General features: G+C 41.4%; 1 protein-coding gene across 2 annotated transcripts in view; it reads right to left on the bottom strand.

Moving 5' to 3' along the window:
• Positions 1–17,219, bottom strand: part of gnptab (N-acetylglucosamine-1-phosphate transferase subunits alpha and beta) — a 68,948-nt gene extending 51,729 nt beyond the window's left edge. The window contains exons 1-7 of one of the 2 annotated variants that reach the window (XM_073059755.1): positions 17,150–17,219; positions 14,147–14,291; positions 10,695–10,898; positions 10,095–10,180; positions 2,027–2,146; positions 1,810–1,848; positions 615–820 (exon numbers count right to left, since the gene is read on the bottom strand). In XM_073059755.1, the coding sequence (XP_072915856.1) occupies positions 615–820; positions 1,810–1,848; positions 2,027–2,146; positions 10,095–10,180; positions 10,695–10,823 (580 nt within the window). In that variant the 5' untranslated portion in view covers positions 10,824–10,898; positions 14,147–14,291; positions 17,150–17,219. The remainder of the gene's footprint in view (positions 1–614; positions 821–1,809; positions 1,849–2,026; positions 2,147–10,094; positions 10,181–10,694; positions 10,899–14,146; positions 14,292–17,149) is intronic. The other variant, XM_073059756.1, reaches the window with a different exon arrangement.
• Between the last annotated feature and the right edge of the window lie 202 nt (positions 17,220–17,421).

Genomic DNA, 17,421 nt, shown 5'->3' with positions numbered 1-17,421 from the left:
TCCATATATCTTTGGAATGTGGGCACACCTGGAGAAATCCATGTCACAGGAAGGTGGTACGACAGTGGAGGGAAATTAACATTGGTCACTGGTAATTTAATGCTTTACATTTCTGTGTGGAGATAAAATTATATGAATCGTGCCTGGACCTGCTCAAGTACCTGTATTAAATTAGCTTTATGGCCCAATACAAGTTTCACAGATGAATTTAGAAGTTAGCAAGCCAAATTTTGCATAAACCAAAAACAATTCACATAAATTAGTGTCAAAGTTTAGTCATGGCTATCATGGAGATAATCATTCAAAGCAACATCCCACAAAAGCCATAAACCAACCGACCAATCTTCTGCAGAACTCTCCTTTGAACACTTCCACAAGATCTGATATAATGGGCAAAACTACAATCTCATTCACATACATTCTGCTTCAACCACAGTGGACTCTACAATTTTAGAACTTTGAAAAAATTTCTCCTACACTGTCCAATATCTCAAAGATTAACTTAACATCCATTTTCTCGATGATTTATAGCTTTAAAAAATAATAAAATGCCAACAATTTTTATCAACTTCCTACTTTACCAAATATATGGTTTAAAGTTGTGTTATAGTTACCCTCTTTTTGATTATCAAACATAACTACAGTAATATTGGATGATGGGCTTTTCAGCTTTGGTATTTGAAACAGATGCTTTACAGCACGCAAGTGAGGGAAGACTGAAGGCAACTCCTTGACCGTAATGTTTGCTGGTAAACTTGGATCCAAAACGATCATGGGTCCCTTTACACAGTGCGATAACAAACATTCTGGTTGCTTCTCACTGTAATAAACAAAACCGCATTTATTGTAGTCATGTTAAAAGCAATTACTGGACTCACTGCTTAGTGTCCTCAGTCCTAAATAAATGATTGTTGCTATGATCAGTTTTGGAGCAGGCAGCTTCAATTCAATTTCCAATCAACAAAGAGATTTGCTTGCTTCTACCTCTAAAGAACTTGGTAAATCAAAGACCTCCCAGTCAAGATATTCTTTAGAAAAGTAAAGCATTCTCCACTCCAGGAGAGAAGTGCCCACTTCAAATCCATATGCACTAATCTATTTTGATCCCCACAGCTTAAAGTTTTAATTCAAATGAGAAAATAGGAACTTTTGAGCAACACACACAATATGTTGAAGGCCAGCAGGTCAGGCAGCATCAATTGAGGGGAATAAGCAGTCGATGTTTTGAGCAGAGATCGCTCATCAGGACTGAAGAAGTGTCCTGATAAAGGGTTCTGACCCGAAACGTCAACTCTTTATACTTCTATAGATGTTGCCTCAACTGCAGGGTTCCTCTTGCATTTTATGTGTGTTGCTCTGGATTTCCAGCATCTGCAGAATCTCTTATGTTTATGAAATGAGAACTTTTCTAGCTTTCAGCTGAACTAAGAATAAAGCCTGCCTATCCTAAACCAATCGACTTTAGGCCCTGTTCATGCCGTCTCAAAAGGTGCAAGCAACTAGTCACATAGTTAGTCATTAGTAAACTACAGTATGTATTTACAAAACATTCTGAAAACAGCAAGGTTAAAAAGGACTTGATATCACTTAGCATCATTATGGCATTTGAAAATAAGCAAAACATCCTACAAAATATAACTACTTTTACAAATGATCTTACTGCTAGTACTATCGTGAAAAATATTCACAGTGACAAGGTATATACAAAGATGTCTCAGCTGCTTCCTTACCTAAAATAATATAAACCAAGAGACAAAATTTAACATTATAAAATGTCTGTAAGGTAAAACAAGTTAAAATATAAGTTACCTTTTCATAGTAGCTTCTGTGACATTTCCAAGACTTTCTCTAAAAGAAAGAAAATGGTGTTAATGGAATGAACATAAGTAGGAACTATTGCATTCAGATCAGTACCGACCTGCCACACAAACCTAGATCTATGCAGAAACACTGACAGTGAAAATAATACATTCATTTGCAATAAAATGTCAAAAGGCATGTTTAAAAAGTTGAAGGAAAGATATACCTCAGCTTATGCTGGTCTTTCTTCATCTGCTCCCTTAATTCTTGCAGTTCCTTTAGCAAACCTGGATCTGTACCATTGACCCACGTATATACCACGTCAATTGGCATTGGTAGACATAACCTAGTATAACAAAAATGGTAATAAAAAAGTATACTGTTAATTTCAGTTCAGTCTAAAGACAAACAGATTGCAGTGCTACTCCATTCAGTCACAACATACTGTCAATTCAATTACTAAAATCACAATGACTACATTTAAAATAATGTCCGAGTTATTTAGAATGACATCTAAATTACAACTGGATTAAAAACAATCAAATCTAAAATTAAAAGAAACAGTCGCAGCCCATTTAAGTATTGCACATACCCATGTTATAAAAATACAATGATTAAATATAAAATAGCATCAAGAATTAAATCTAAGATTTTAAAAAAGAGCTCTGATATCAAAGGAAGGTAGCTGTCTCATTTAAACCCAAATATTGCACATACCCATATATTGCACATAGAGGTTGTCTATAATGCCTTTGGACTATGGGGGGGGGGGGGGGTGGTTATTGTTCAGTTGCAGAAAAGCCATGGGGACAAAGCTGTTTTTTGGTCTGGATGTCTGTGCAGAGATATTTCTGTATCTTCTGCCAAATGGTAAGAAATTGAACAGGTGATTACTGGGAGGGAGGATGGGATGAGTCCATCCCAGTTTTGCAAGCCCACTGTAGATGTCACGAGCTGTAGATGGTTTCCCTATCTGATAGCTGTGTCTGAGCGATGCTTTGTGCAGTCCTGACCACCTGATGCAATGCTTTTTGGTCGATCTTGTGGCAGCTAGTATACCATACTGCAGTATGCTCTCAATCACACATCAATAGTTTACCAGCAGCTTTTGAGGCAGATTTGCTGTCTTTAAACTCCTACAATTGTATAGGCACAGCTGAGCCTTCCCTACTATCATGGAAGTATTGGTGGTGGCCCAAGGGATCCCCCTTTTGATGTTCACTCCTAAGAATTGAAAGCTGGAGACCCATACAGAGGTCCTGCCTTGCAGTACAACCTCACACTTTCCTCTCCTCAAAGCAGCTATAAAGTTGCTACATTACAGTAAAACTGACTTGATAAGTTCAATATTAATAAACCCCAATGTCTTATTTGAAGCATTTCAACAAACTCGATTTAAGAGTTATTCCTCACTAAACCAGATATTAAGAGTCAAATGTTCAGCAAGGCTCCATGTTTCTTAACCACTCCTTCAAGAATTCCACACATACTTGTATGAAGTAATATTTATGGTACCACCCATCCATACAACCTCCAAATCTACCATGTTATTTTGAATATACTGACACATAAATCAAAGCTACCACAAATTGAAATGGCTCAGTAGTAGCTAACCAACTCTAGCCTGAAGGCTGAAAGTAGAGTCCCACCCAGTTTCAGAGTAGAAGTTTTAGACTCCAGCACAGCATTCAAGAAGCCATCCACAATCAAAGGTGTTGAGTTACAAAATACTAAGCTCCATTCCAAAGGAAAAGAATCAGTTGTACTTTAGTGAAATGCAAAGGGAATCTCTCAAATATCTTGCCCGATATTTATTTCAGATGGCCACAAGCTACGTTAGTGATGTTATTACCACAATGCTTTTTCATGGAGACTTTCACATGTTAATTAGATCCTCTTCTTACAGTATTGCCTCCACTTCAAAATTACTTAATTGGCTCTATGAATAAGGATATGGACTTCGCACATACAACAAAATCAACAATATTACAAATGACCTTCTGCTTCCTACCGAACCCAACCTTCAAATGAGCACAAGAGTACCTTATAATTGTCCTCATGGAATCAGTCTAAATTAATAAACACATTAAAATGCTTAAACACCTAAAATGAAACGATATTGGCCAACAAATGATTTCCACTGAAGCTTACAAGCAGGATTGGTTTCAAAAAATCACTGTGCAGTTGTGTCCTAAGCTATTCTCCCTCGTCCAATTGACTTGCACCCAGGTCAGAACCCTCCACCCCTTTCCCTTCTGTTAGAATCCACACAGCAGAAAACCATCAATAATAGTGGTTTAGAAACAGATATTTACTTAAACAAATTGACTCTTCAATGATTAAACATTTGTTTTAAACACATATCTACACACAAGGAGCTTTTGCTTATATACCAATTGATAGAGAGCAATTTGTTGGATAATGAGGACTGACTGCAAACTAGTTTGGGTGGTTTGGAGGTAAGAAGCTACTTAAATGCAAATACACAAATTCTTTTGTCTGCTTCCACCTGTCAACCAACTGCTGCCTCCTAATTATATCTTTCTCCTCCCCACTTAGTTTGATCAACCCATCAGCCCTCACCTCTCCTCAGTCCATCAATCACCTTAGGCTCCTGCCTCATCACTCCCCCTTTCCCCTTTTTATATTAGCCTTCTCCCGTCTCTGTCCTGATGCAGGAACGACACTTCCTTACTATCTGCTTCCCACAGATGCTGCTGAACCCACTGAGGTCCTCCAGCAGATAGGTTGTTGCTGCAGATTGCAGAATCTAGTGTCCGGTTCCTCTCCCAACATCCCCGCCACACACACCTGGCTCCATCTGCCCATCACCCCTACTTGGTCCACCTATCACTACTGGCTTCTGAAAGACCTGTCCCCACTCTTCTCTTTATTCTGGCTGTCTTCTCTCTCTGTTCTCAGTCCTGACAGTCTCAATCTAAAATGTTGTCAATTCCTTCCCTCTCCCCCACTGTTCAACCCACTGAATTCCTTCTTTCTTAGTTACTACCCGTTACGCCTGCTGGTGTATCAGACGGCAATAAAGGTCCTCCATCTCAGTCTGTCTATCCAGAAAACAACTGTGGTCATTGTCTTGGCAATGTTCAGGGTTTCCTTCATTGTGCCAGTAGCTTCCTCTCTGTTTTCACTACTGTCAGCCATGCAAGTCCCAGGTGGAGACTCAGGAATACTGTCACACTCAGATATAGGATTTTTTTATTGCTGTTTCTGTAACAGCTTTGTTTGATCAATCTGGGTTGTTAGCCCTGAGGTGAATCCTTGAAACCGGAGGACTGGTGGACCGCTCTTAATCTGGCCTCTACCCTTTGACCTATTTGGCATGTGTGACACAACCAAGAGTCAAAGCACAAAGCCTCGACTTCAGCCAACGTAGCCTTCTGGGTCATTGAAGCACATGAGCCTCTAAACCACAAGTTTGTGGCCCTTTTGGAGCTGTAATTCCTACACAAATGCAACTATTTGCTTTAAAAGTTCACTTTATGTTCCATTAATATGCTCACTTGGTTCCTTTAAGGTTGTTATAGCTAGGAGTGGTAGTGGGGACAAGCTCCCACTACCTATTAAACGCTCCCAGTGGTGTGCAACTCAGTTAACTTCTGACAACTAAGTCCAGCTTCATGTGTGGCTTAGTTACCAAACCCGGCAGAACCATTCCTACTGACAGAAGGTTACTGGTGCTTTAAAACCAGTTGCTTCAGGCAGATGGGGCTCGTAAACTGTGGTTGGCAGTTCATCTAGAAGGAGGAGAACTCTAATCTCAAACCTTCACTGCCTTGTAGTCTCATCCAGTCATGGAGAAGGCTTTGGAAGTAAATCCCAAGAAAAAACTCCAGAGCTGGAGTCCCTAAGGCAGTCCTACATTGAGTTCAACGCTGACTGGCAACTCCTCCAAAGCTGCTGGTGCCAAACTGTATCAGTCTCTGCCGTTCCTTTGGGTTCATAAGATGTGTGGAGAGGGGGAACTTGCTACATGAGCAACAGCTTGCTCTTCATATCTTATTAATCAGGCTTGTGTGTCTAGACAGCTAGGATGCAACATCCATAGTCAACCCTAACCAACGGAGGCCTCATTCATTCAACAGGTTCACATTCTCTCTTCTGTACAGCCCTCAATAAGCCGTGTTCTGACGTAGATAACATGGTTTCTAAAAGACCACATTTTGTTTATTAGAATAAATTGACAAGTCCCCTCAAGTGAGCAAACAATAAAACTTGTGATAAGCCCATTAGCTAAAATGAACAAGAGATATGGAATGGGTTTACATATGTCAGTACTGAAGCAAATAGTACAATAAAATTCTGATAACCTTTTATCCCATTGTTCAGTAATCCCAGTGATTCTGCATCTAAGTCACTGGATCTCTTATCCATCCTTGCTTCGAATTACTTGGACCCCATTTCTAATGCTTCTTTTAAACTTAATGGATTGACTGCTATGTTTATTATATCACAATATAAATCTTAAAACTAAGTAAATTAAAAATGTGTTGAATCAACGCTGGCGCCTTCAAGGATGTGTGCTTAGCTCACTGCTCTACTTTTTCTACACCCATGACTGTGTGGTGAGGCACAGCATAAATGCCATTATAAATTCACTGATGACACAACTGCTGTAAGTAGAATTTCATAAGGTGACAAGGTGGCATAAAAGGGTGAGACAGATCGGCTCGTTGAATGGTGTTGCAACAACAATCTTGCACTCAATATCAGTAAGACCACGGAATTGATAGTGGAGTTCAGAAAGGGAAAGCCCAGTCCTCATTAAGTGGTCAGCAGTGGGAAGAGTGAGCAGTTTCAAGTTCCTGGGTGTTAATATCTCTGAAGGTCTATCCTGGGCCCAACGTATTGATGCAATTACAAAGGCACACCAGCGGCTATATTTCATTAGGAACTTAAAGAGATTTGGTATGTCACAAAAGACTAGAAAATTTCTACAGATGTACTGTGGAGAGCATTCAATGGTTGCATCATCATCTGGCATGAAGGGGCCACTGCACAGGATCAAAAAAGCTGCAGAGTATAGCAAATTTAACCCGCTCCCGCACTAGCCTCCCCAGCATCGAGGACATCCTCAAAAGGAAATGCCTCAAAAAAGCTGGTATCCATCATTATGGATCTTCATCACCCAGGACATGCCCACTTCTCATTACTACCATCAAAGGGGAGGTACAGGAGCCTGAAGACACACACCCAACATTTTAGGAACAACTTTTTCCCCTCTGCCATCAGATTTCTGAATACTATCTCGCTATTTTTACCTCTCTTTTTGCATTTAGTTTTAATGTTTCTCATTATAAGTCACAGTATATTTTATGTATGATAGTGTACTGCTGTCACAAGACAACATGCATCAGTGACAATACACCCAATAGCATAATTGGCAGCAATGTTTCACTACCAGATGAACTCAACACCTTCTATGCCCACTTTAAAAGGGAGAATATAACTACAGCTGTGAAGATCCCTACTACACCTGATGACCCTGTGACCTCTGTCTCAGAGGCCGATGTTAGGTTTATCTTTAAAGAGGGTGAACCCTTGCAAGGCAGAAGGTCTTGATGGAGCACCTGGTAACGCTCTGAAAATCTGTGCCAATCAACTGGCAGGTGTATTCAAGGGCATTTTCAACCTCTCACTGCTACAGGCTGAAATTCCCACTTGCTTAAAGGCAATAATCATACCAGTGCCTAAGAAGAATAATGTGAGCTGCATTAATGACTATCGCCCAGTAGCAATCACATCTACAGTGATGAAATGCTTTGAGAGGGTGGTCATGACCAGACTGAACTCCTGCCTCAGCAAGGACCTGGACCCATTGAAATTTGCCTATCACCACAAAAGGTCAATGGCAGACGCAATCTCAATGGCTCTTCACATGGCTTTAGACCACCTGAACAACACAACCACCTATGTCAGAATGCTGTTCATCGACTATAGCTCAGCATTTAACACCACAATCTTGATTGAGAAGTTACAGAACCTGGACCTCTGTACCTCCCTCTGCAATTGGATCCTCTACTTCCTAACCGGAAGACCAAATTTGCGTGGATTGGTGATAATATCTTCTCCTCGCTGACGATCAACACTGGTGCACCTCAGGGGTGTGTGCTTAGCCCACTGCTCTACTCTCTCTATACCCATGACTGTATGGCTATGCACAGCTCAAAACCATTTATAAATTTGCTGATGATACAACCATTGCTGGTAAAATCTCAGGTGGTGACGAGAGGGCGTACAGGAGTGAGATATGCCAACTAGTGGAGTGATGCTGCAGCAACAACCTGGCACTCAACGTCAGTAAGACGAAAGGGTTGACTGTGGACTTCAGGAAGGGTAAGACGAAGGAACACATATCAATCCTCATAGAGGGATCAGAAGTGGAGAGAGTGAGCAGATTCAAGTTCCTGGATGTCAAATTTTCAGAGGACCTAACCTGGTCCCAACTTATCGATGCATTTATAAAGAAGGAAAGACAGCAACTATACTTCATTAGGAGCTTAAAGAGATTTGGGATGTCAACAAATACATTCAAGAACTTCTATAGTTGTACCGTGGAGAGCATTCTGACAGGCTGCATCACTGTCTGGTATGGGGGCGGCGGGGGGAGGGGCTACTGCACAGGACCGAAAGAAGCTGCAGAGGGTTGTAAATTTAGTCAGCTCCATCTTGGGTACTGTTCTACAAAGTACCCAGGACATCTTCAGAAAGGCAGCGTTTATTATTAAGGACCTCAAGCACCCAGGGGATGCGCTTTTCTCACTGTTACAATCGGGTAGGAGGTACAGAAGCCTGAACACAAAAACACACAAGATCACAAGATATAAGAGCAGGAGTAGGCCATCCAGCCCATCGAGCCGGCCCCGCCATTCAATAAGATCATGGCTGATCTGTCCATAAACTCAGCTTCATCTACCTGTCTTTTTCCCATCACCCTTAATTCCCTTACTATGTAAAAACCTATCTAACTGTATCTTAAATATATTTAGTGAAGAAGCCTCAACTGCTTCCCTGGGCAGAGAATTCCACAGATTCATCACTCTCTGGGAAAAACAGTTTCTCCTCATCTCCATCCTAAATCTTCTCCCCTGAATCTTGAGGCAATGTCTCCTAGTTCCAATCACACCTACCAATGGAAACAACTTTCCAACTTCTGTCTTATCTATCCCTAGCAAAATTTTGTATGTTTCTATAAGATCCCCTCTCATTCTTCTGAACTCCAGAGAGTATCCCCTCTCTGAAGGCACACACTCAGCGATTCAGGAACAGCTTCTTCCCCTCTGCCATCCGATTCCTAAATGGACACTGAATCTTTGAACACTACCTCACTTTTAATATACATTATTTCTGTTTTTTGTACGATTTTTAATCTATTCAAAATAAGTATACTGTAATTTACTTTTTTTTCTATATTATGTATTGCATTGAACTGCTGCTGCTAAGTTAACAAATTTCATGACACGTGCCAGTGATGATAAATCTGATTCTGAGATATTAATAGATGCACCATCCAGTGGACCAGAAATGTTTGGCACAGAAGATTCAAGGATACAAGGTTATTAGTTTTGCTACACTATGGTCACCCCCTACAAAAGCCATCTGTTTGAGGGATATAGATAGGGTAAGTGCACTGAGGTTGTGTGTGAGATTGGAACTAGAGGTTGTGTTAAGGGTGAAAGGTGAAATATTTAAGGGGAACCTGAGGGGGAGCTCCTTCATTCAGAGGTGGGTATGAGCATGGAATGAACTACCAGAAGATAGATAGATAGATAGATACTTTATTCATCCCCATGGGGAAATTCAACTTTTTTTCCAATGTCCCATACACTTGTTGTAGCAAAACTAATTACATACAATACTTAACTCAGTAAAAAATATGATATGCATCTAAATCACTATCTCAAAAAGCATTAATAATAGCTTTTAAAAAGTTCTTAAGTCCTGGCGGTAGAATTGTAAAGCCTAATGGCATTGGGGAGTATTGACCTCTTCATCCTGTCTGAGGAGCATTGCATCGATAGTAACCTGTCGCTGAAACTGCTTCTCTGTCTCTGGATGGTGCTATGTAGAGGATGTTCAGAGTTATCAGAGTTAAGTTTGGATAATGACACAGATGGGACGGTTATGGTCCGGGTTTAGGTTGATAAGACTGGGTAGATTAATATCTTGGCATGTACTAGATGGGTGGAAGGGCCTGTTTCTGTTCTGTGGTGGTGTATGTCTCTGACTCTAATGCTCTAAACCAGTAATCAAGGAGGGTTTGATTTTACTTTTACCTGTTTTGAAATGATTTTCCTGCTACATTGTCACGATATGAATCAAACATGACATGATATTGATCCCGACTCCATTCCAAGAACACCTATGAAAACAAAATAAAATTAAAAAATAAATGTAAATTGTTTTTTTATTAACACACACTTCCAAACACAGTTCAGTATCATCTGAATAACAGCCTAGAATTTAACTCTACTGGGTCCTTAGGGAAACTAAATACTTTCTGACTTGTAATTGACTAATTTAGCTGTCAGTGTATATGGATCACCAAGTTTTTGTTGGAAGTATTTGTGAAGCAGCTTGAAGGTTGCCTAGTCTACATTTAGCCTTAAAAAGGCCACATCAACAGCATCAAATGGAGCAAATGTTGGAATAAACATCTACAACCCAAAATTTTGAATGCTGACTTTTTAATTTCAGTTAACCTTTACCCTCGGTTACCCGCTCTCATCTCTGGTCCAATTTGTCCCCTTTCCCATAAACCCGCCTTCAGCATCATCCATTCAAATTATTTTCACCTCCTCATGGCTCCTTCATCTAGCTTCTAATGTAGCACCTTTTGAACAGCCAAACTCCCAGATAATAGTTTAGTTACCCACCTCTCCGAACTGGAAGGCAGACACAATCATGAGCACTATTCCTCCGAAGCAAAGGTAAAGGCCATATCGGTGGGACAGGCAGGTGTAAGTCTGCCTCTGAACCAACTTCAGCACTGAATTGAGGACCATGACCAAGCCAGCATACTCATTACAAATAACCAGAAGTCCAACAGTCACAAATGCAGGGAGACCAGAGGCCGCTTACTACAGAGTGGAAAAGAGATTCAAGATGTTATCCACACAAACGAATATTTTATACTAGCTACACAATGATGATGCACACCTTCTAAAGCAGGGGTTCCAATCCCAACCCTTTTAATGCCATGGACCCCAGGTTGGGAACCCCTGCTGTAACATTAGCTTATGTCTACACAGTCATGAACAGGGAAACATAATTACGACATAATGGGCTAGTCATTTAAAAGTGAGGTACAGTGAAATTACCTCTGAGGGTATCACAGAATTCTCCACCCCAAAGGATGTGGAGGCTCAATCATTAGATATATTTAAGGTGGAATAAATATTAGAGGATAGATAAATATAGACAAGGTGGTGCATAGGAGTGAGAACATTTCAACAGCAACTTCGCACTCAACATCAGCAAGTCCAGGTATGCAATAGTGGACATCAGGAAAGAGAAGTCAGGAGAACATGCACCAATCTTCATTGAGGCGTCAACACAGAAAAGGAACTGAGATTGGCATGGGCCAGCCGAGATCATATTGAAAAGCAGAGCAGGCTTGAGGGGCCTGGTGGCCATACCTATTTGCTAGTGTCCTTTGGTTCTATGTCTAAAATTGCTACTCATCCATAGGTAGTTGCCATGCCAGTGCATACATCATTAATCAATTGCAGTTACAGATGAAAAACTCAGTTACAAGAGATTGTGCAGGTGTTGGAAATCTTGAGCAACACAAAAAAAATGCTGGAGGAACTCAGAAGGCAGCACCTGTGGAGGGAAATAAGCAGTCAACATTCCAGGCCAAGTCTCATCATCAGGACTGGAAAGGAAGAGACAGAAGCCAGAATAAAAAGGTAGGGGAGGGAGAGGGACACAAGCTGGTAGGTAGGCGAGTACAGATGAGAAGGGGAAGGTGGAAGTGCACAGAGACCAGACACGTAAAAATAAGGAAGTCAGGACCAGGAAGCTGAAAGTTGAATTGATATAAAGCATAAATGGAGGTGGGAAGGGAATGAACTAAGGGGTACAAAATAGAGTCAAGATATGCAGACAAAAGTCTGTAGTTCAGAGATCTCCAGAGGTGATGAGGACAGTGATGACATCTCTTAAGTTTCTCTAAAAAAAAATCTGAGTTACCTTCTTGAACTGTTGTCCATGTTAGAGATACCTACACAGTACTAATCAGTAGGGATTTTGGCCCAAATAACATAAACAGGAGCACGTAGGTCATGCCAGCTGTCCAATGGAATCAAGATCGATCTTTTACCCCAGTGCCACTTTCACGTTCTAATCCCATTTACTGTACCTTAAATCCCCAGCTAAAAATTTATTGATCTGTCTTTAAAATTAACAGCAATTCAGTTTCCACTTGTCTAGTAGATTCATCATGCTGAGTGAAGGAGTTTCTCTCAGCTTCGTCCTGAATAACTGGCCATTTATTTTGTCACTGTGGCCACTATTCGATACTTCTAGCCAAAAGAAACATCAACCCTGCATCTACCCTCTCAAGCTCCTTAACGCTGAACACTTGTCAATTTCTCCTGAGGCTAATCCTGGCTCCTGTGAAAAGCCCACTGCCCTGGGAATCAACCTAGCGACCCTTTGCTTCATTCTCTCCATCTTAGGAATATTGTTCCCAAGGTAGGAATGATCGATCAGCACGCAATCTCTCAGATATCACTCCATATCAGAATCTCACTAGGGCTCTGTATAATTGAAGCACGCTAGAATCCAAATCCTTATGCAGTAAAGGCCACATAACTTTTGTCTTACTGCTGTTGAGCCAGCATATTAATTTTTAGTGATTCTTTCACTGGGACACCCAAAGGTTTCTGATCACGGCACCTTTTAATCTCTCAAAAAGTCACTAGGTGGTCCTGAAGACACATGTACAGTCAGCCCTCCTTATCCGCGGGGGATTGGTTCCGGGACCCCCGCGGATACCAAAAAACGCAGATGCTCAAGTCCCTTATTAACCATATAACAATTACAGCACGGAAACAGGCCATCTCAGCCCTTCTAGTCCATGCCGACACTTACTCTCACCTAGTCCCACTGGCCCGCACTCAGCCCATAACCCTCCATTCCTTTCCTGTCCATATACCTATCCAATTTTACTTTAAATGACAATACTGAACCTGCCTCTACCACTTCTACTGGAAGCTCGTTCCACACAGCTACCACTCTCTGAGTAAAGAAATTCCCCCTTGTGTTACCCTTAAACTTTTGCCCCCTAACTCTCAACTCATGTCCTCTTGTTTGAATCTCCCCTACTCTCAATGGAAAAAGCCTATCCACGTTAACTCGATCTATCCCCCTCATTATTTTAAATACATCTATCATCGCCCCTCAACCTTCTACACTCCAAAGAATAAAGACCTAACTTGTTCAGCCTTTCCCTTTAACTTGGGTGCTGAAACCCAGGTAACATTCTAGTAAATCTTCTCTGTACTCTATTTTGTTGATATCTTTCCTATAATTCGGTGACCAGAACTGTACACAATACTCCAAATTCGGCCTTACCAATGTCTCGTACAATTTTAACATTACATCCCAACTCCTATACTCAATGCTCTGATTTATAAAGGCCAGCATACCAAAAGCTTTCTTCACCACCCTATCCACATGAGATTCCACCTTCAGGGAACTATGCACCATTATTCCTAGATCACTCTGTTCTACTGCATTCTTCAATGCCCTACCATTTACCCCGGACCTTATTTAACCTGTCTCAGTGCAGTGGACCAGGCACAGCTCTAAATCAGCAGTGTTTCTGTTCATGAAAATAATCAAGATCACGATTGAAAATAAAGTGGAAGTAATAAAGTGATCAGAAAGAGCTGAAGTACCATCAGACAGTGGAAAAGCTTTAGGCTACAGTCGGTCAACGATTGGAACAATTTTAATGCAGCATGTGAAAGGCCCTACCCCGATGAAAGCTACAATTATATCTAAGCAACGCAGTGGTTTAATTATTGAAATACATACTTTTCTTAAGTGTTTTATATGCATAGAAAGGTAAAATATATACTATATACTAAGACAAACATTTGACTAACTGATGCTAAATAATACCAGATGTAACTGTTCTGACTTCAAATCCGACTTAAAGACGGACTCAGGAACGGAATTTGTTAATAACCCAGGGACTGCCTGTACTTTAAAATCATCTCTAGATTACTTATAATACCTAATACAAAGTAAATGCTATGTAAATAATTGTTATACTGTATTGTTTAGGGAATAATGACAAGAAAAAAATAATCTGTACATGCTCAAACGAGTTGCTGGAGAGAGAACTTCTGGGTTTTCCCGATCCACGGTTGGTTGAATCCATGCATGTGGAACCCACGGATAAGGAGGGCCGACTGTACAAGTCCAGAGGAAGATATGTAGCTGCTGCTGTTCTCATGGACCTGAAGGGAACCAAAATGGCCGGGGGTATAATAAATATGTGAAATTAAGGATTTTTTTTTAATCCACTGCAAATAAAAAAACTGTAACCTTTTTTAATGAAAATTATTTGTCAACAGTCTATTGAACTTGTTCAATAGTTTGCCAAGCTACTAGCCCATTTTAGCGCAATTGTTTGGAAACCATACTTGTCACTCTAGAGCAAACAGGAGGAAATCTGCAGATGCTGGAAATTCAAGCAACACACACAAAATGCTGGTGGAACACAGCAGGCCAGGCAGCATCTATAAGGAGAAGCACTGTCGACGTTTCGGGCCGAGACCCTTCGTCAGGACTAAATGTCAATCTAGAGCTGCCTTCTAACTTAGACATAGCACCACAGAGACTTCAACAGTCTGCAGTGCAGTCATGAGGAAGTTGTTCACTATCAGAGGGTAAAGCATTCAGCCCACACCTCATTTCCACTGAGATGAATGAAAAAGCTCTCAAGGCTCTTCTTCAAAGAGCAAATAGCATCAAAATCCAGGTTATCTGGTCTTCATTGTTTGTTGTGGAAAGATTGCTGACAGAGACTCCAATTACAAAAATGTAGGTGTGACAAACACACTGGAACGTCTAAAGACATTACGTACAGCGTAGCAGCCAGCACAACGCTATAATGGATCAAGGTGCCAGAATTCATTGTTCAATATAGACAACATCCACTGCTCTACCTTCAATCACCCTTATCAAAAGTAAGTAGTTTGTACATTTCTCCATGACTGTATGGATTCCCCAGAGTTGTTCCGCCTTCTTCCCACAGTTCAAAGGCATATTGGTTGGTAGATTAACTAGTCATTGTAAATTGTCCTGTGATTAGGCTAGGGTTAAATCGGCAAGTTGCTGGCAACATGGCTTGAAGGGCCAGAGGATTCTGTTAAAATACCTGTTACTGTATGTAACCTCAGTGGCAAAATCCCAGGCAAGGTAAAATCCAACACCCAGCAATGTTTTGAGTTTAAACTAAATTAAATGCTGAATGCAGATTAAAAAATTATGTCTGGAGAGCTATTGTTTTCAAGACTCTTGATGGTTTTAACTCTTCTGTCATTAATTTTAATGCTTGAGTAAGATGAAGGTAACATTTGATTGCACTGATGGAGATAAAACCATTAACACTTTTCATTCAACAGTACTGAAACTCCTAAACTAGAAGCATCAAGCATCAGAGAACAGAAACTGCTGCAAAATGGAACCACTTCCTACATTAATGTTACAGTATTCGCCTGGTCTCCTTCATTGTTTTAAAACAGCAAAAGTTGTGCAAACAGACCAAAGGACAGAGCACAGAATCACAGCCCAATTCCAAGCCAATTCACTGATTCCTGTTCCTCAGCATTTTCTTCACAGCTCTGGTATTTCTTGAAGATCATGTTCTCATGCAGCACGAACACACCTTTTTGGAAGTCACTCCAATTGTTCTGCCAAGCTTAACCTTGTATAAATATTTCAAAAAGCAACTAAGCATTCCAGCAGAACAAGATCCAGGTCTGCAGACCAACAGCATCCTTTAAAAAAAAAACCCAAATTGAACAGTAAGCTATAAATTGAACCCCAATTTTCCCTCCCCTACACCAAATCTAATCTCCACCTTGGTTACACCCCCTCCACACACAAACACATTGTGTTTTGTCTTCTGATCCCTCTCACTGAGACTCCACCCACCCTGATCTCAACCTTCCCCATAACTTTTCCTGTACGTCCCCGACACTCCACCCTTCCCCTTAGTAGGGCCAAATACTAAATAACAGGGGAACTGCAGTATTTAAATCCAAAGGTCCCCAGAAGCTGTCAATGTTGGGAAGAAACCACATGAGATATATTAGTTAGATTATCTAAGTACCTGATCAGGGAGGTAATGGTGCCACTGCACAAAAAATTGGGTAGACCATAGCTGGAGTACTACGGTCTGGAGTAGGGTGGAGTGATGGTGAGGTGAGGGTTAATGTTGCTTGTTGTATGCGGGCTGTGTGTTGCTCAGCTGAACATTGTACACCTGCTATATCGGTGCTAGAATGTATGTGACAACATTCGCACATCCTCAGATTGTGCTGGTCGTTAATGCAAATTACACAATTCACAATGCTTTAGTGTACATGTGATCTCCACAGCCACACTGGAGAGGGTGTAGAGATTCACTAAGATGCTCTGTTTCAATTCTGAAGAGGTTGCATTTGTTTACCCTAGCAGGTGGGAGCAGGGGTTAGAATTACCTGAATGAAACATTTAAGACCAAAAGGCATAAGAGCAGAATTAGGCCATTTGGCCCATCAAGTCTTCTCCACCATTCCATCATTGCTATTTATTTTCCCTCTGAATCCTATTCTCCTACCTTCGTCCTGTAACCTTTGATACCCTGACTAATCAAAACACTATCAACACACAGTGCTAGAGGAAGTCATCTCAGCTTTAAATACAGCCAATGATTCCATTCAAACCCCCTCCCCGATTCCTTCTTCTAAGGTTCTCCCCAATCTCCTGCCCTCATCCCATCTCAAGTTAACATCCTCTCCTCTTCACAGATTCCCTCTCTGCGTCTCAGGTCCCCATCCCTCAACTTTCCTTCCTCTTCCCTCAGTACCCTCTATTCATCTCCCTTCTACTACCCTCCATCTAGTTCCCTCCTTGTCCTTCCCTTCCTCCTCGTTTCCATGTTCCCCCTTTCATCACCTTTCCCTCTCCACCAGCTCCCACCACTATCCCCTCCTTGTCTTAATTCGCTCCTATCTCCTCCTCCCTTCCTGCATGTCCCTCCCCTCATCCTCATACCACCCGTTCTCCTCCCCAGGTTCTACTGAAGCCGAAGCGGCCGCAAGCTCACCGGATTCAAACGGCGCTGTCAACCGGCGCTGTTGTACGGTACGTGACCCCATCAACGCACTACGTCAGAGGTCACCAGACTGTCCAAAACATGCGCATGCGTTATTGGCGGCCAACGTAAGCGCATGTCTGTTCTGCGATGCCATTCTTCTCTGTTAGTGGTGATGTGATTGGAGCCGTCATCTTGGGTGTGGCATCGGAGTAAGGGCGGGGCTTCTGGGCAAGTTGCGCTGTGACGTTGGGTTCGTCTCCGACCAAGTTCAAAGTTATTAT

This window comes from Hemitrygon akajei, chromosome 10 (assembly GCF_048418815.1).
Source record: "Hemitrygon akajei chromosome 10, sHemAka1.3, whole genome shotgun sequence".
In the NCBI taxonomy this organism is placed as follows: Eukaryota; Metazoa; Chordata; class Chondrichthyes; order Myliobatiformes; family Dasyatidae; genus Hemitrygon; species Hemitrygon akajei.
Note: the sequence above shows the minus strand (reverse complement) of the source record. Positions and strands in the feature narration are given on the sequence as shown.